Below are 19,833 nucleotides of genomic sequence, written 5' to 3'. Positions count from 1 at the left end.
TTTTGTGGGGTGAGTGTTTGGTTTGGTTTTGGTTTTGGTTTGGTTTGTTTATTTTTCCCCTCACTGGAAAATCATAAAAGAGGAAAGAGAAAAGAAAACATATCACCAAATAACCTTCCAAGTGACACTGATTGTAAACTAAAAAAACTTCCACTAAGATTGTGAGACCATGAAAGAAATCACACATGACAATTGCATGTATTTATGCAAGAAACATTCTTTTTTAGCAGTAATCTGTCCCACTTCTATTTTGAGCCATGATCTGTCAGATTTCTCAATATCAAACTTCACTTACCTTGAAATTTATGACAAGTTTTTACATATCACATACAGATCACATCTAATATGCTTGACCCATGAGACATAAAGATATACAAGAACTTCTCCTTGGAAATTTGTACATCTTTACTCATGAGGTGTAGGACTGGCATATTTGGGAATCGTCAACTTTGCTGTACATGCAGAGAGTCTTTGTTGCTCTAACGAAGTCTAGGTCCAGACTCACTGTCAGAGTTTAATGTATCACTGTCCAAAAGATTTTATGAAAACATTACTTTCCTGGGAGAATTGCGCCATATTTGCTTACTCTAATGGCTCATTTGGCTCATTTGGGGTATGTAGACAGCAAATGTGTCTACAGACACACTAATTAATTATGTGGCATTAATTAACTTGCAGAGATATTACTAACAGTATAGGTCTCACTGCATGACATTTGACAGAGTCTGTAAACATAACTAGTATCCTCAGCTGTATATTTTCAGGTTACTAAATACAAAACACCTGAAGTCTTGCTGCGAAACCGCAGAACATCTAATCCAGCAGCAAAGGGGATAGCAAGATCTAGCTGGCAGTCTAACTCAAAGTGGAAACTTCTATTGACAGTAATGTGCGAGGAAAAAAGCATGTCTTACCGAGGTCAGGATAAAAAAGGTAGAGTTGGCAAGTAAATAAAAATGCCGAATATACTTTCTTTGAAATCACTAAGGTGTAGAAACCTGAAAGTGAACTGGGCCAATCTAGCAATTTTTGGAGAACTCCAACTTAACGATGATAGGAGGGAAGCAAATGTCTTTTTTCTCTGTCAGTTCTCTGATTAGCCTCAATGTTTCCAAGTGCAATCCCCCTTGGATCAACAAATTATACAGAGGACTTCCTCTTCAAAGTTCCAGTCCATCATGCTTTAGTATCCTCTTTTGATCAAGAACTAAATATTGAAAGCTCAAGTCTTTTTTCCCCCTTAAACAAAAGCTACAGGTCTAGGAGATTATAATCATTTCTCTCCCAACTGAAGTTCCTCAGCTATAAAACAGAAATTATATGAAATTTGAGGTTTGTTTTTTCCTGTTAGACAATATATACATGTGAGTGACAATCCCCACAAATACACATCAGACACATTAGCTGCCTTGTTGACTCTTACCTTTCTTTCAAGAGGAATTCAGAAAATTAACAGTGACAGTTTCAGTTACAGATTCATTCCTAATTTCACCAGTATAACAACTTTTGTAACCTGATTATTTTCCTTCTTTTAGGATAATAAATTTTTTAACCATGAGTAAACTCTTTGCTGGTTAAAAAAAAAAAAGAGAGAGAGAAAAAGCATCTCAGTGTACTTGGTTTGAAGATGTTTTTAATTACATATTTGTTCTTATCCGAGTGTTCATTTCAAATGTGTGAGAAGACCTTGTATTTGCTTCCTTGATAGAATTCCACCCTACTTCTTGTTATCCTCAGAGAATGAATTAGGTTCCAGGTGGTACTCCTGTCATTTGTGGATTATTATTACTGGTCATATAGAATTAATCAATCTCCATTGTGGCATTATAATTTGTATAGTGTCATGTAAAACTGGAGGTAGTTCACAGCCTTAAAGAACTTTCAACTTAAGTGTAAAATAAGAGATGAATACTGTAGGGAGATGACCCTGTGGTGCTGAGGAAAGAAGCTACAGCTGGTGATAGGGAACAATCACAATGCAGCATGTATCCAAACATTATAAATGTTTTGTTAGACATCAGGGTGATGGTGGTTTTGCAGGTTCTTATCTCACATCTTAATGTACTTGTTGAAAAATTGAACTAATAGACTCAAGTTGAGTTTGGCTTGAAAAGAGGCAGGAGCCATTATTACTCATTTTATTAGAGTTGATAGGGAAGAAGGCAAGTGGAAAGACCTTCGAAGTGGAGCTAAGTAGTTTTGCACTTATTCCTTCCTCATGTTTAATACATTCATAGAAAATAAGTTCTATTCCTGTGCTGCTGAAAGTTATCATTGTGGCGACTCCGCTATTGTTCGTTCATTCCTATTTTGCCTCTATTCAGAAGTGGTACTTAGTCAATGCATTTTATATATGTAAGAAATTCAGAAGAAAGCTGCTTACTTTATAATAGCTATAAAGAGAGTTGGAAATATTGGTCGCTAAACTGTTTGTTGGTGTAATACATGAAAGAAAGAAGAAAAAGAACATAAAATTGCATAAACAAAGATGGAATGTTCAAAAGGTGTAGTAGCCTCTGACAATTATTAAATCTGCAAAAGAAACATGGTACACTCAGTGTTAATTACAGTATCTCAAGAGGCTTCTGGGAATACAACTGCTTCATTTTTTATCTGGCCTTTAAAATCAATGACTCAACATTCTGAGATTGTTCTGCTGCTTTGTGAACAAAAAGAAATGGTTACAAGACAGTAGCAAAGTATACTTTTCCAAACTTACTCAAGTGCTTTCTGTGTTCTAAAGATGCTGTCTTTGCTGTGAGCAATAGTAGCAATTTCCCAGATATCCTTTAGTTACTAATTTATAGAATGGTTATTTATGAATAAGTGTTTGAATCAACTGATGACTTACATCAGTCTAAAGCATTTTTTACATATTATTTGAAAGCCAGAGCCTTAGCATTTTGAGACATGGTCCACAAATACTTACCATGAAGGTAGAGATTATAATTGCAAGTCATGTATGAAATTATTGATTGCTTACAGTGCTAAATGCAATGAGTGTCACAGGATTGATTCTTCTCTCTCTGTTCCCATCAGAGTTACAAGCGGTATATGCAAGTCACATTAAAAGTACCTTCATTTTTGTTTTGTGTTTTGTCTTGTCTTGTCTTTTCCTCAAGATCTCCTCACATTCTCACTGCAGTTCTGCCTCTGATATTGACATGTCTTTTAAACTTGTCAACATAAAGCAACGCGTGGTCCCAGAGCTAAGCCTTTCTCCCTCCCCGTGACTCTCAAACAGAGATCTGAGAGCAGTTACCCAACTAGCCTCTCAAAACATCAGTGCCTGGAGGCACATGTTTAAATATTTTTATTATCTCAGTGGGGATAAGGTATAGGAATTTTTGAGCAGAATCAACCTGGCAACATTTCCAAAGAACTACAGATGCTTCACTGTAAGGAGTTCCCTCTATATGGGATTAGGAACAGTTTGAAAAGTGGTTTACTTGCCTAAGCCTTGCCTTGTACTTGATAAGAAACAGCATCTCAGGAAACTGAGCTCATGGTGGTGAACTAAAGTCTCTTTAGCCATCCATGAAAGTCTTTCTCCCTGGGTTCTTTTGGGATATGCTGTTCCAAGGGAATAGTTGCTTGACTTTCCAAAATAGAGGGCCTGCTAGCATTCACCTTGTGCAGTTTACCTTACTACCATCTCTGACAGTGGTATTAGTATCTTTATGTCTTGAAGCCATAATCTGTAGGATGTGAAACTTTCATTACCTCTTACTTTTTTGAAAAATGCATCAAAATATACCATGTAATTCTACCTTATCAAAATGGAAATGTGTAAGAAAAGACAATCTAGATTATTATTCAGGATGTCTAATGACTGTCATTAGCAAAAATGATTATGAAATTAACTAGTAAAAGAATTTTTTTAAAAAGCCAAAATGAGGAAAAACTTACTAATTGTGAGACATCTTAAACTTTTGAAATTTTGTGGGATATGGCAGAAACTACGTAACATGAAGCATTTAAAATTTGCCACACCAAAACATTCAGAAATACACATAAAATACAAAGCAGTTTTATATTGTTAGGGGTTGACCTGGTAATCTGCTCTCTAGCTCTAATTTTCAAGATTTTCATTTGAGAGAAAAAGAAATGGAGTTACGTACTCAAAATATTTGTCTTGTTTTCTTTTTCAGCACAAATTGAAGTGATACCATGCAAAATCTGTGGTGATAAATCCTCTGGAATACACTATGGAGTCATCACATGTGAAGGCTGCAAGGTATGAGATTTTAAAACAGCATACTCATCAGCATCTGCATTAGCCTCAGGCATCTCTGTACAGTAATACACTCTTACATGCTTTCAAGCAAGTGGTGCCAAAGACTGTAAAGCCTACTGCTGATAGAGATGCATTTCATGCCTCGTTTCATTAGATGCTTTCTTTTTTATCAGATAGACTTAAGAGCTGCCTCCTTGTTTGAAACTTGAATTAACTGCATCTGATGCAGCGTAAGTGCTGATACCAAGGCTGACAACTGCAAGTCACACCTGTTCTAACTGAAATCAGCTTGAGAGATGGATTTCTTATCTTGTTTCCTGTACAACCCATGTAGCATTTAAAGTTGGCACATTATTTCCCGTCAACATCTTAAGAGCTTACAGGTGTGAATTTGGTCCTGGTTTATCCCCTTTGCATTCTTCGCAGACCAAATTGCAATCCCCAAAGGTTAAAATGCCTTACAGTATGAGCAGTGTAAAAGGATCCTTTGTCTTCTCCTGCATAGGCTTCAGTGCAGGGCAATTGCTGGGAGTTGGAGATTTAGAAAAAAAAGAGTGGGGACGCATAAAACTGTTCCATGCTGCTTAGTCATATTAACATATTATCTCAGGCACTAGATCAAATACCACAAATCAGATCACAAGCCAAGAGAAAAAAGGCTTCAATTTTTGACTTTAAAAATACTCTGTGATTTTGTTATCTGAGGGATTTTATTATTATTCATGGAAAACCAGAATTCCATACTACATGTTAGTATTTCAGTTTTGATTGTAAATATGAAATTGCCAAGATAGAGAGGCAGCATCTCTGATTGCTTCTATGTGGAAGCACACAAACCGGGCCACTTGAAAATGAGAGCCTACTTGTAGAGTGAAATCTCAAGTCTGTACTTACTTAATGCTTTACGAAATTTTAGAACATCTGAAAAATCTGAAAATTTGGGTGCACCCATTTGCAAAAGACATATTTTAATGCCAACACATTGAGAAGCAATAAACTAGTAAAGTTCAGATTTCTTTCAGGAATATTTACACTTGTAAGGAGAACAATTTGCAGTGTGTCACTGTCTTATTGTGAACTAGACTAGAAATAAGCATCTTCTTATTATGATAACATGAAACAGGATTAAACTAATTGATCTGATACTACAAAGCTGGCACAAAAGCTACAGAAGAAAATTGTTTCAAGCAGAAAAGGAATATCTCTCAGCACTCAGTGCCCACAGAACAGTTAGGGGTATAGTCTTCTGTAGAAGTAATTAGGGTTAATGTTGGCCCTTGTGTGTGCCTCAAGAGGAGATGATACGAGTCAGCTCTGTGAGTAGAATGCTTACTGAGATAAAGAGCTTCTCTTCCACTTATGACAGTTTTAACCCTATTGGTTTTGTGCCAGTTTTGCAGTATCAGATCAATTAGTCTAATCTTGTTTTGTGAGCCTGTGTGAAAAAAAGATGTCAGTTTTCAGATTGGTTCCACTGGGAGCCATCTCAGACTGTCAGAGCTCCCTGTTAAGGTAAGCACTGTTTCAGGAAGTGCAGCTCTGCTCTTCATTTAAATGCTCAAGCATTTAAAAAAACTGTTCATTCAGCCCACGTACTAGTAACTGGTCATTTCTGGCTCCTTTTGTCTGAACATGTTAGAAATCTGAAATAATTAAGAATAGAGGTCTTATGTGGAAGAAATAGGCTAGAATCACTCCAGAAGCATGCACACACACTGAGCCAGGCACCCGATAGCTGCAGCATTTCAGGACACGGCATCCAAGAACTACACTGCCAGTGATGGTGCTACAAATTTCAAGGAACAGGAAATCCTTAAACTCTGTGTCCTTACATTAGCTATGGTGCTGCAAATCCATATTATAAGTGCTTAAGGATCATCATAAATATTACTGTTGTTCTGTGTACATGCCTGCATATGCTGAATAACCTGCTGGACCCGGTGAAGAAAATTGCATCTGTGCCAATATCCTACTGAAATGGTAAAACCTGAAGATAAGTTTCTGTCCCATCTGTTTCTGTGGCTTCTTCTTTGCTGAGAAGCCTTTTACTCTCTCTTCTGCCTATCCCCCAGAGCAAAGTACTTGCTACCATTCTTTTGTCATGATTTAGAAAGCAGTTCACATGGCCATTTCCTTTCTCAGACTGACTGTGGGTGGTGGATGAAGTGATTTGTTCACGATGCAGAAAGACTTGTTGTCAGTGTTGGGAACATTGGGAAATCTGTCTTTAACTCTTTAGCTCCTCAGTAATGAGCTGCCTCTTTTTTCATGCAAAATGAAATTATTCTAAGTAAATATAGCCAATGCTATATAAAGATTCCATGAAAATGAAATGAAAGGATTATCTCTACTTTATAAGAGAACATTTAGATCTTATACTGGAGAAAAAGAGCACAAAATTCTCCTCAGAAAAATGAATTATCTGCTGTAAATTAATTTTATTATGTAACCCTTGATACATAATGTGGTCCTTTTTTTCCTAAGAGGGGCAAAGAAGAAACAAACAGATTCTTCTGAGATGAGATCAACATTAATGGGAACAAAAAGCACTGCAGAATAAGGCACAGTCAATGCTAAATGGTTGTGAGGGGTTTTATAACATCATTTATTTAATTTGTTCTCTCAAATCCATATTGACATAGATGCTGCTAAAGTCTAAATGGTTGAAGCAGAATACCCTTCCCAAGTCAAAACCAAAATTGTCTGTAAAGTTCAACAAAGAGAGTAAAAATATCTGCTATTAGCATGCATTTAGCCTTAAATTAAATGCACTTCCACAATTTCAGGAAAGTTTTGGTCAGCCAAGACCAGAGAAGTTGCCACCAGAATTTTTCTGAGAGTTCCTCTAGAGGACATCCATGTTCTCAAAAGTGCAAATCATAAAATTTAATTAGATTTTACATGTACTATAGTCACTGATAAAACAAGCTCGGGCCAGTTCAAGTGAGCCTCCGTATGCTTGACTTCAAGAACTAGTGCTGCCAGTGTCCTTGGTGGAACACAATGCCTGTCGCCTGTTGTTACTGACACCCTACAACACACTCATTTGGTTCACCAGGACTTGAATGAGAATTCTGATATAACCGTTAGCAAGTGAATTAAGCCCTGACCTCTCTACTCTCATTCCATTGCTCAGTATTACCATCCGTCAGCCTGTACAGAGATACACTGTTTTTTTTCTGGTAAACGAAGTCAGCAGTTGCTTTCTGGCTCCATTCAGTGGTGTTTGCAAACCAGCCCAGAAAGACACAACCACTTTGGTATCACTTCCAATGTCTGGTGTAACTCCGGTAATGATATTACTGCTCTTTTACTCCTCATAGTCTCCTGCAGTGGCTAGGCTGTCCTTCAGCTTTCCCACCACACATCCTGCAACTGTTTGCATCTAAAGGTGTCAAACTTATCAAGGAACTTCTCTTTGTTTTTTTCTCTCCAGATGTAACAGCTCCTCCTGACCTTTATTTTTTTATTATTTCTTTATTTTTAAATACATTTATTTATTTTTGTTTATCCTCACCCCCTGGTTTCATTCCTCTTGTCACCTCTGCTATTTCATGTCCATTCTACCATAACAGTGCCTGTCAGCACAGCTTGTGGCACACCTCCTAGCAGCTAGGAGCTCGTAAGGACTTCAGTATATATGCTTTCCCTCTAGCCCTCAGATCTCTAGCCAAATAACCCACAATTAGCCAGAAAAACCTTCTAGGAGATAGAATACACATTTTTTCAAAGATAAAATGGAGAATGCTATATTCTATTGAAATGGAAAGTGTCGTTACTTTATCATGATAGTATCTAAAGGTGTTACTTTCTCCTTTGTGTATTGCCTTTACTTGATACAGTCATTATATCCTAGTGCTTTTGTGAAGCTTGAATTTGAATTACTTTTCATTCTTGAAGGGTATAGCCCCTCCAGATTAGATCAACACTTGCCATGTTAAACTGAAGAGCAGACTTCAGCTTCTAATGCTGTTTGTACCCAGTGACAGTTATTACCAGTTTCTTCATTAAAGGAAGAAAATAGTCAAAACAAGTACATTTAATTCATCTCTTTACAAATGCTGACAAGCTTTTCCTCTATTAGGAGCAAGTGTTAGATAATACATGATCAATATTGCACAATAAAAATGCATTCTGTAACATTATTGTTGGAGTTTTAACAAAGTAGAATTACATTCTTTACAGAATAAGCAAAATTCTCCTTATAAGTAAATGTTATTTAATTTCACTGTGCAAGGCCACCATACCTGCAAAGCCACAGCATGAGTAGCACTGCACTAAATAAATTTATTGTAGCCATTTGCATGGTTCTGTGTGTGTGTGTGTATGTGTGTGTCTGTGGGTGTATGTGTGCGCACACTCACGTATATGCTCATGGTAATAGTTGATCTCTCCTTGCACCCAAGGGATTCTTTAGGAGGAGTCAGCAGAACAATGCATCCTACTCCTGCCCAAGACAGAGAAACTGTTTAATTGACAGAACCAACAGAAATCGTTGCCAACACTGCCGACTGCAGAAATGCCTTGCCCTGGGAATGTCTCGAGATGGTAAGGAGTAAAATTTGTGCTTCATACCTAAGCCCTTTGAAACTCTTCTTCACTTCTGACTTATTTAAATTCCCTGTAGATTTCTGCAAAAAGAGAGAGGAGAAACTTCTTGCTTTGTAGTGCATGCACTGTGAGATGATCTTTTCCATTTTGTTAACAAGAGGCTAATTTCATGGAAAGGGTGGGGAAATCACAAAATGGAGAGCAGTATTAGTTTGAAACAGAAGGAATCAGAAGCGAAATATGTGATTTTGGTCAAAAGCACAAAGCACAGATAGGTCAGCTCTGGAGAGGTGGGTTTATATTAAGCATTATATTAAACATTACCATTTTTTTTGACATTAAATATTGTTGTGTGAAAGCATACCTTTCCTTGAGATCTCTAAGGGTCTGTGCCAGTAACTAGGCAGTTAAACAGAAATTTACACCTTGATAGCATTAGAGCTTTCTGTTTGTTTTATTCAGAGCACTTAACCAAATATTTTGGAGTGGGAAAAAAAACAACCTTTCTTTTACCTGCACACTGCCTCCTGTCCCTGTCTGGGTCTATAAAGGAAACATTTCCTAATTAGGCGCTGAAAATGGACCCTTTGCCAGAGGAAAGCTCAACAGTGTATCCCATCTCAGGATCCTATGGTCCTTGAAGAGCTCTGGTCCACCTTCCAAGCTGTGGTGTGATGAGCCAAGATTGCATCTGAGAATATGCATCACAACAAAGCTGCAGGTAGTGGGAGGCTTTGGCAAGACTGCCCACAATTTACTTCCCCCAGCCACCACTCCTCATGCAGGGGGTTTCCAGTTTACAGGCATGTTTTAAATAGTCAGAAAATATAAGAAGAAAATGTTCTCTTTTTTTGAAGGCAAGTTATAATAATTTCATTTGCCTGAAAGCAGTTTTCTATCTTAAAAACTTTACACAAAATATGTATTTTGAAATTACCAGTCATTGATGGAGAAATTATCTGAAGAACTATTTCTTTAGATGGTCCACAGATTATAAACTTGTTTTAAATTTGGACCATAGTAGGTCTTCTTTTACCACAATGTATCTCAAGTCTCACTGAAATGACTTGCTCTCCAGTCTCACAAATCTGGGAGGAGCCATGCAGTCTGGCCTTTAATCCATTAATTCTTTTTGGTCCTAGCATCCAATTTACTTGACACCTTAGCTCCTAATTCTTCACAGCAATTAAAGTAGTAACATTTCAGTAATTTAACAGCACATGATTTCCTCCTAGAAGTATTATCTTCCAGTGATTTAAGGTATCACAAGGGTATTTTAGTGTGACAGACAGCACTGTCTTCCCAAGAGTAATCTGGGGATCACTGCATACAGACAAAGCGAGTGATTCGTCCAAAAGCTTCGCTTTATTCTCTCGTAGTTTATGTAAGAGTGTTTAGAAGTAACAATATAAATAGCTCTTGCAAATTTAAAATAGGGTGTATGAATTTTTTAACAGAAAAACTGAATGTGATTTTAACCTCTCAGACATGTAATAGATTCATTTTTATCATGCAAAGGCAGGATGCTAATTGACAGCAGCTGGAGAATCCAATTAATGAATATATAATCAGGATAAACAGTGGGTATTTGTTTTTATTACCGAGGCCCTAAATTTGAAGAAAATACACAATTGCATTATTCAAAATACAGTCACTGTATATGTCCATAAGGATATGCAATGCACCACGGACCGATTGCAGGAGCAGGCTGAGTTCGTGTGAGGAAGCTTGCAGCCTCAGTGAAGGACTGCAGGTAAACTGAAGTTGGCAATAAGAAGCAATTTTACACCCTCTTGGTGTAACAAAAAAGTGAAAAGAAAGGGAAAAGGCTGCCATCTTCTTGTTCTGTCACTTTATTTTCATATTATGCTTTTCTTTTTCCTGATTGAAGAATTTCACATTTATCCATGTGTCAGCTCAAACTCCTCTTGAGAGCTAAAAGAGAGTCCTGTGCTATTAGCCATCCTGTGCTAGTAAATGTGGGGATTCTGAATTGATCCCATTTTGAGATGGACTGGAAATACACAGTGTGAAAATACACCTCATAATAAGTAGAAATGTGTGGTTTTGGAGCAATGTCCTTTCACCTGTGTTCTGACTAATTCTGCTGAATGTGTCCCTTATTTGTTTTAGAGCACAATGAACAACTATCTCTGCTCTAAGATCCCAAGATCTAGCCCAGTAGAATATCAGAATTTATAGAGACATGGTGTGGTGGGGAGTGAGTGGAAAGATAGTCAGCTATGATCTACTGTATATGCAGGCTGTGTCTTTACTCCTTCTGTTCCGTAGCACTCAGCCTGTCATTTTTGAAAATTTCAATCTCAGTGTAATGAACCCTGTTTCTGGGGAAAGTGTTTTGTCCTCTGATGTTTTCCTCCCTTTCTCATAAGAAGGAGTACGTGATTTGTGCACTGACATTATGTAAATTGATTGTGTAAATCCCTAAGATTTCCTCTGTGGAAAAGATAACGTTTTGTTATTTTCCTCTAAGTTCTAACTCTAACCTGTAAGATTATTCTTTTTAAAGTGTGAAGATAACACCCCATTCCAAGGATGTGATAATAAGGCTTTAAGGCTCGTTTTCATACAGAGTACTAATCTTAGTAGTGTACTGTTTAAAGGTTTGTGAAAAGTTAGTAAATCACATAGGATATGAATCTACATACTGTAAATTCATACAGCTCTAGGTTGTTGTTCGGTGAACACAAAGATATAAAAGGATGCATAGTCTTTTTAACATTCTCAGTGGGATGTAAGTTGTTTGACTGAGGGCCTCCTGTCAAATAAGAGTCGTCAGTTTGTAAGTTCAAGCACTTAATACTGTTTCCTTTATGAGACGCATATGGTGTAAAGCTTTGCATCCTTTCTCATTTTCACAGAAAAAGATGTTTCCACGGCAAAATTAACCCTGAAAGTAAATATAAAAGTGAGGGGGTTGAGGGCAATCAAGAAAAACTTGTGCTTTGCTTTTCAGCTGTGAAATCGTGCTTTGCTTTTCAGCTGTGAAATTTGGAAGAATGTCCAAAAAGCAGAGGGATAGCTTGTACGCTGAAGTGCAGAAGCACCAGCAGCGACTACAGGAACAGCGGCAGCAGCAAAGTGGTGAGGCAGAAGCCCTCGCCAGGGTTTACAGCAACGGCATCAGCAATGGCTTGAACAACCTGAATAACGAAACTGGCAGCACCTACTCAAATGGGCATGTCATCGATCTGCCGAAGTCTGAGGGTTATTATAATGTGGATTCTGCCCAGCCCTCCCCAGACCAGTCTGGATTAGACATGACTGGAATCAAACAGATAAAGCAGGAACCTCTCTATGACCTCACCTCTGTACCAAACTTGTTTACCTACAGCTCTTTCAACAACGGGCAATTAGCACCAGGGATATCCATGAGTGAAATAGGTAAGAAAAATTCCTGTTCCTGTAGTGCAATGTGTACATATAAGCTAAGCTCCAGTGCTGTCTTTATTGAAATGTTATATAGCCATTCCATACACAGGTACACAATAATTACATGTTCACATGTGCGTGTATGTGCACACACATACAGAGAGTAAAGCAAAGAAAATCAGTCTGGCACTAATTGACATAATATTAAGACAGGTCTGTCTTTACCAAAATCTGCAAAATATACAGTTTCTTAAACCCAGTACTTCATGTTCTGTTTATGAAATAGAAGCATCAAAGCAGGTGACGAATCAATCATAACCAAGTGATAATTAGGAGTGGGGAGCTTGTTTCAAATGAGCTCATTACTAGCAGGGTTAAGTGATCTCTTCAGCCAACCATCTGTATTCTTGTCAACACCCAGAATCCCCATGGCAGCTAATTCTGGGATATTTACTGTGAAAAATACCAGCTTGCTACTTCTAGTGCACGGATGTCAATGCAGACCACGTTCACTGAATTTGTGAAGTGCACAGACTCTGAATGTAGTTGCTTGGATATTCCTGCTCTGCCTGAACGCCTTGGAGAACCTGTCTCTTGATTTCATCTTTGAAAAGTGGCAAAGAGACCTCTCTGTGAGATGCGACTGTTTGAAAGACAACAGCTAACCGTGATTCTTCTCTAAGGAGGATTTCTGTTCATCTAATGCTTCTAGCTGTACTTCTCCAAAGCCATTGGAGGAACTGCTTCTATTATAAAGAAATAACATGAAAGAAGATTGGCATCCTAATTAGGTACCACAACAAGTGAAATATGCTGCATCAGTTGTGGTTGAGAATATAATCAAAGGGTAACAATTTGTTAATGGAATTTAATTAAAAAGAAAGAAGAAGAAGGAAAAAAGAAATCGTATTCAAGAGCACTCTTAACAACCTAATTATTTTCACATCATAAAATCCCTCTGTAGTTTTGACCTGACCTTGCTGCCTCATGGATGTACACCTACATCTGTAAATTTATGTGTGTACTCAGACCTACTGAGAACCCTGGAGATGTGGCCTCCACTCAATATAGATTGCAGTAATGATGTATACAGTAGTTACTGTCTGATAAAAAAATGAAGTTGCAGTTAGAATCTGTAGTATGTTTTCTGCCCATGCATGTTCATGTGCAGGAGGATATATAACACATTGTGTACTTTAGTTGCAAATCGTGCACTAGAAAGTTATGTTTTTCTGCCACTCTGTTTATTAGGACATGTTTTACTATCACATTTGGCCTAGGACTGTCCAGTGAAGTCCTACACCGATAGCATAGAGTTAGCGAGGAATGTCTGCACCAACTTCCCTCTCAGCTTTTGTGGTTGTATGAATATTACTTACATGTGGCTTGTGCACACCTCAGTCCTGCAACAGAGGATCACAGTACTGCAAACCAGCTGAGAGGCAATTTAAACCATACTTAAGAGCTGTTTCCCTTCATCCCCCATACCAAAGGGAAATGTTTCCAGAGACTCAGAGGAGGTCTAGAAATGTGACAGTTCTGATAGTCCGTGGGTTATGGTTTGTGCTCAGTTACAGAAATGAGCCCAAATAGAGAATATATCCTTAGTGGTTAAGGGATCTCACTGAAGGCAATGAGTTCTTTTCACTCATGAAGCTTTAGAGAATCATTTAAATTTTATCTCTTGCTGATTCTCTTAGAAATAACTTACCATTCTTAAATTTTCACCAGTTTTTTTGCTCTTCGAGCCCTAAACCAACTCCACATTTTCCAGTCTTTCATCTTGTGTGTTATCTAACAAGTGCTCACCTTCTCAAGCACATAAAGCAGGAGATAGGAAAGAGCCTGTCTCTGAGCTGACAGCAAAATTCAGATGCTCTGGGATTTATCTCTTTTCCTTTTGAAATTGAAACTGGGGCTCCTAAATTGCTAGGATTTTACCCATGTACTGCTGCCTGTCATTTGTGGCACCTACAGCAGACGGATAAGTGTGACAGTGAGAGGTCTGTAGTATAACAAATCAGCTGACACAACTTAAAAAATAGAAGAGATATACCATAAAATACTGGGATTAGTGCACAGGCAAGTGATATTTTCAGTGCTTAAAAACAAACAAAAAGTGCCTGCCTCAGTGCTACAGCGGATTGTTGGACCATCTGTAAAACTGAGTCTTGCAGTCAAAGCAGGAAAACTTTAAGCACTGGGATGCATTGATTTCATATTATAGTGTTCTTAAATTTCACTGCAGAATTGTATCTTACTCCAGTAAGATTTGGAATAAACTCAACTCATTCTAAATAGAAGTTACGCCTTAACTGTTAAAAGAAATCATAGAGAATATATAGGAGGCATAAAAGCTATACTGCATTGATTCTTGTGCCTGATAGAAGTTTCTTTGTACCATCATACCTTGTGATACACTAAAACACTGAATACCCCAGATCTTGTTGGTTTTTTTCTGCACTGATTATTTTCTGATTAATTTCCAGTCTTAGTTTTCTTCTGGTCTTTTAATTCTTCAAAGACATATATATATATATATATATATATATATATTTAAGCACAACCTCACTTGTCACTTGCCTGATCTTGAGTGCAACCATCCTAATTTTTCCCTCATAAATGAATGTGTGGGATTCCTTTCATCCTTGAGCTTCTAAAAGTTGCTGCAAGCTCTCCAAGGGACAGACTTCTTCACAGGCAGCCCAGAGCAAAAGTAGTCTTTGCAGCTTCTGCATCTCATGTCAAGCAATATCCCGTTCAATTACTCCTTTGGTGTTAATGCTTAGCTTGTTTCAAACTCACTTCTCTCCAGTTTTTATTAAGATATAATTGACTGCACATTTCCAAGTTTGAATCTCATTTTCTCTTTCTTATTTTTCTAACCTTTTCAATCCTATTACATTATGTCTCAGTCTTCACTGATGCTTTGTGACTTCTTTCAATTTAGAATTATCTCTTTATTTAATTAGCATGCTATGAACCTTCTCTTTCAGATTATTATGAAAATGTTAAATGCTTGTAAAACAAGCCCTAACAATGGTCCCTGCTGACTAAAAACTTGCTGTAATTGCATATATTACTTTAGTATTTATATTTTGCTTGCTATCCAACAGTAAGTTCTCTGAAAAATCCAAGTAACAAGTCTTCCTTTCCCTGTCAGTTTGATTCAGTTATAAAAATAATATTTTCTAAGATACTCTATAATGTAATTTGCACATCACTTGCATTCTTTTCTTCACATGTTAATTTTCTAGTTCCACCAAAAAGTAATCTAAATGGTTAGAGCTACTTTGATCTTTAACAGTTCTATGCTTTAATTTGAATGTGAAAGTGTTCTTTTTCCCAAATGTACATTCATCTACAGAAGACTTTGTAGTGGAAATGGAAATTGTTCAACTTAACAGTTTTGAAATTCAAAATTTTTTGCACAGCAACTGTTTCAACGCACAGTATTAGAATGGAACAGCAAGAAAAATATAGCATATCTTGCACTGCATGCTTACTAGTATCTCTATATACTGTGCTAGCAAGTGGGGTTTCTGTAGGAGTAAGACGTGCTGACAAGTTGAAGTTATATAGAGCTCTGTCACACATATTTAGTACTCTTATATCCCTTCAAATGATTTAAATAGTCCTGGGTACAACTGCACATTGTCTGATCACTGTAAGAAGCAGGATAGGAAATGTCTCCTATGAAAAAGAATCTTAAGTATGACAAAAAATTATTTTCAGACAGAGACACAAATTTCTCATGTCAGAGCTTATGATGGAGAAATGTTGTATAAAATCAGGTAGTTTCCCATTTCCTATTAGAAAAAGAAACTCAAAGCATAAAGAAATCAGTCCAAAGCTCATAAATAAACATATAGTATCAGAGCATCAGCTTGGCATCACCTGCATTTCCAGGTCAGCTCCTTTTTCTTAAAAGAGAAGTATTTTTGTCCTTAACTCAAGGCATTTTGTTGGAGACTTAATATGGAGTTGGGTGTACAGACCACAAAGTAGGTCAGATGCAGTGACCAGATGAGTTGGGCAGGTTCTTTCTCTGCTTGTCCTGCTGTCCATGGGTGGCATGATCCAGGTGTGTTCCATCAGGCAGTGACACTGCCAGCAAGGGAGACACCCATGTCCTAAGGGTGGGTGCTACCAGGAACCTCACAGCACGGTCCTGTTTCTCCCTGACCACTGTGGCATCTGCACATCTGGGAAGGCAGAAATTTCTCATATTGTAGGGACTTCAATCCGGGAGATGAAATCTTCTTGTTGTATCAAAAGCAAGAATTTGATCATTTGCAGAATGGCTTTCTCCTCACACAATTCACGGAGGTCAGCTGGTACCGGGAAATTCTAAAGTGAGAAGGAAGCTCCAGTTCCTGATAGCAATGCTTGCTCCCAAGTGTGATTTTAAATTAGCAGGTATTAAAGACTTATTTTTAGACTTGATGAAATAAAGACCATCTTGTTTAAATATATGTGCATAATATTATCTATCAGTGAGCCGAACATTGCATTTTCCTCACTAAAGATGTGGCTCCAGTCTTGATCTGTAAAAGGTATTGGAAGGGCTTCCCTGCCCTAACTGCAGTTGAGATTACAAGACTATAATTTCTTAGAGACAAGATAAAACTATTAGCGAACACTGTTGTGGAGAAAATAAATTGGGTAAGGCTTTACTCCAGGTCAAATTGAAGAATGCCTTATTGCTGTGTATATTTAGGTAGTCAGTAAGGAACCACAAGAACATAAAGGAGGTCACATAGCCCAGCCTCTATAATCACAGAAAAATGGGTTTACATAGATTTACATGATGTTTCTTCAACATCAGGGCTATTTGAAGGTACGCAAGAGAGCTTACATTTCTACCAAAATTAAATTAAGGTTTGTAGGCTTGGGTTTGATCTTCCCTTTTCTCAGGCCCTCTGTCCCTGCTCGGCTATGTACGTCTTAGGGTGGGCAGTAACTCACTAGGACAGACACCTAATATGAATTGGAGGAGGCACCACCTGCCCTACACCGTAACACACAGCTCTTTTGTCGCTGACACTTGACTGGAAAATGACAATAAAGGAAAACCTTAAAAATTTATTAAAGACTGGCTCAGGATAGTTATGTAGAAGACAAGCCATCTTGAAAACTGCAAATGACACTGTGCATATGTAATTTATCTTAATTTAGCTGGGTGAATACATTCATCTCAGGACCACAGTGAACAACTTTATATTCTGTAAAGTTATTTAATTTCCATTGCTGCAATATCATACAAGCAGGAGCTTAGGATTTAGTTACTTCACTGTCTCAACTTGAAGGGAGATCTTCACCTGTAAACATTCTCAACTCCTCTGCTGAGGATTGGTTTGAAAGTCAGTTCAAAGATTTCAGCAGAAATCTTCCCATTAACTTTAAAAGAATTTAGTTTGTTCTTCCATGCCTATACTGCTCATGAATTTCCACAACACTGTATGTTGCATATGCAGTATACACATGTCAGCATCAGACTGATGTCTTAAAAATTCTGCTGTGCTTTGTTTTTGAAAGTTGCAAAAGCACTTCTCCCATGATGAGCATTTCCTACTATTATTCTTTAACTCCCTTCTCTTTATCTCCAGGGTTTGTTCCCTGTGCCAGATCAAGTGTTAACAGATAGCTTACTGAACACTTAATAATCAGTTAGGTGCTCCAAATCACACTCAGAATGCAATAAGCTTTCTAACTAAAGTCCATACCTAAGGTGTCATTAGTAGCTATGTTTTATGTTCCCTTTACAAAGCCACCACCCACCACGCAGTGAAACATGATGTTTTTGTGACTGTAGTCCTGTGTAATGTTCTTTCACCTCTTTTTCTAGGCCATAATTTAATATCTCTCCTACCAACCTGACAGTAAAAACTTGCAGGGCTGTTGTCGACACCCTGACAGCTGTACTTCAGAGGAGCAATGTTGCCACCTAGTGAGCATATAAGATGTGGTGTGTGCATTTCTGCGCTCATGCCATCAGGGCACTGTATCTTACCATCATTACCTATTTAAAAGTGACAATCAGAATAAATTAATATTTCCGTTCTGTACTCAGTTCATGTGACAAAACTTGGAACTTCTGCTTGTTTTACAAATTAATTAAAAATATGCATAAAATAGTATTAAAAACAACCTTACCTATAGCCTGCATTTTAAAGCATCGTAATATAGTTCTTTAAAGTGAGTACATTTCTAATCCATTAAAGTAATTATATAAAATAACTCCTTTTCTGCTAAGAAAAGAATGTTTTCTTGCATGACCAAGCTTGACAAAATATGTTCATTCTATTGAAAATAAAAAAAATCAATTAGAAATCAACCATTTGTAGCAGTCAAAATATGTAAAATTACACATCATATATCCCGTATATTCCCTATATCATGACAGTATTCTCAGAAATAACACTGTGCTGTGAATATTGTCAGATTAGAAATCACACTGAAAGATCAATGTAAATCTAATGGTATAAAGCGTACTGAGACATGCTTTAGCTGCCAGTTGTAAGAATAGCCTTTTGGCTGATTCTCTGTTGTATGTTTTGGAGCAGAAATTTCAATAGCAGAAGAAATGGTAACAGGTTTTCTGCAAGAAACCCTCAAAAAAAGAAGGCTGGAGCAGGTGCCAGAGCATGGAGGGCCTGGGACATATGAAGGAAGTGTGTTGTCTTCCAGGACTGTCTCAGTCACAACCTGCAAGGAGGCAAACTGCAGATGAAAATCAAGAGGTCAAGGCAATGATGCTTTAGGAATCACTGTAGTATATGGAAGTGGCATACTGTCTGCCGAAATTTCTGTGGTTTGAATTAGTGATTATATGTTGCTTTCTTCCTCATGTGAGTAAGCCCTTTACTGGTTTAGTGTCAATGCTCCCTGTCCTTAATCTTAGTGTATGGTGTTTCAGGGCAGTCAGCACTGACAATGTGCATACTTGTACTTTCTGAGAACTTAATCTGGTGTCCATAGTGTATTTCTTTGTCATTCTAAACAACGTTAGTCGATCATTCCTTAATCCTCAAGCACAAGGAAGCCAACAGAAGTTTGGTTTTACACATTTTTTTTCTTCTCCCAGTACCCATGCAACATCCTAAGTTTGACTTTCCAAGGCTACAGTTCACTTTTTCACACTGTTTACCTTCTGTCTGGTAAATTTCATCACTCACTTCATGCTTTTCACTGCTTTCCACTTTATTCCTGAGAATAGTGTAATTCTGCTTGTTTTGCATTTTGTGATGCTGTTCCCAGCTCCATAAGTAATGATGTCTTTCTTCAGTCCATTCAATTTCATATTTTATTTCACAGAACAGCAACAATTCTTTTATACAAGAGTGAAAAAATATGAGAAAAAGTTGAAGTGAAATGCATGGGAGAGGAACATAGATGTGTGTAGTGGAAAAATTCAGTGCTACAAGATATAGGGCTCAGAAAAATGCAGAAACTGATTATCAGAATACAGATTTTACAGTGCAGTTATCTTGCACAGGTGAAAGTCACATGTAAATGGGAATAGTTAAAGCAAGATATTAAGGCATGGAGCCCTGTCTTGTGTTCCTTTTTGATTGCATGAATATTTTTTCTTTTGATCTGGCATTGCTTATGGTAACCAAATTGTTTCACTTTCTGACACTATACGCTAA

The 19,833-nt window shown here is 37.5% G+C and overlaps 1 protein-coding gene and 1 long non-coding RNA gene across 5 annotated transcripts in view; one reads left to right on the top strand and one right to left on the bottom strand.

The window, feature by feature from the left end:
- Positions 1–19,833, top strand: part of RORB (RAR related orphan receptor B) — a 148,016-nt gene that overhangs the window by 101,050 nt on the left and 27,133 nt on the right. For all 3 annotated transcript variants that reach the window (XM_027729014.2, XM_039384837.1, XM_039384838.1), the window contains exons 2-4: positions 4,152–4,237; positions 8,644–8,785; positions 11,792–12,193. In XM_027729014.2, coding sequence (XP_027584815.1) covers positions 4,152–4,237; positions 8,644–8,785; positions 11,792–12,193 — 630 coding nt within the window. The remainder of the gene's footprint in view (positions 1–4,151; positions 4,238–8,643; positions 8,786–11,791; positions 12,194–19,833) is intronic.
- Positions 11,597–12,030, bottom strand: LOC120323927. 2 transcript variants are annotated; one of them, XR_005564871.1, is made up of 2 exons: positions 11,980–12,030; positions 11,597–11,699 (listed from the first exon to the last, which is right to left on the bottom strand). It is a non-coding gene; the product is annotated as an uncharacterized LOC120323927 (long non-coding RNA). The 2 variants fall into 2 exon arrangements; XR_005564872.1 differs by having other exon boundaries at positions 11,976–12,024.

The sequence above is a fragment of the Pipra filicauda genome, unplaced genomic scaffold (assembly GCF_003945595.2).
Source record: "Pipra filicauda isolate LSUMZ 115617 unplaced genomic scaffold, ASM394559v2 scaffold37_size4185640_pilon, whole genome shotgun sequence".
In the NCBI taxonomy this organism is placed as follows: Eukaryota; Metazoa; Chordata; class Aves; order Passeriformes; family Pipridae; genus Pipra; species Pipra filicauda.
This window is presented reverse-complemented; position numbering and strand designations above follow the sequence as displayed.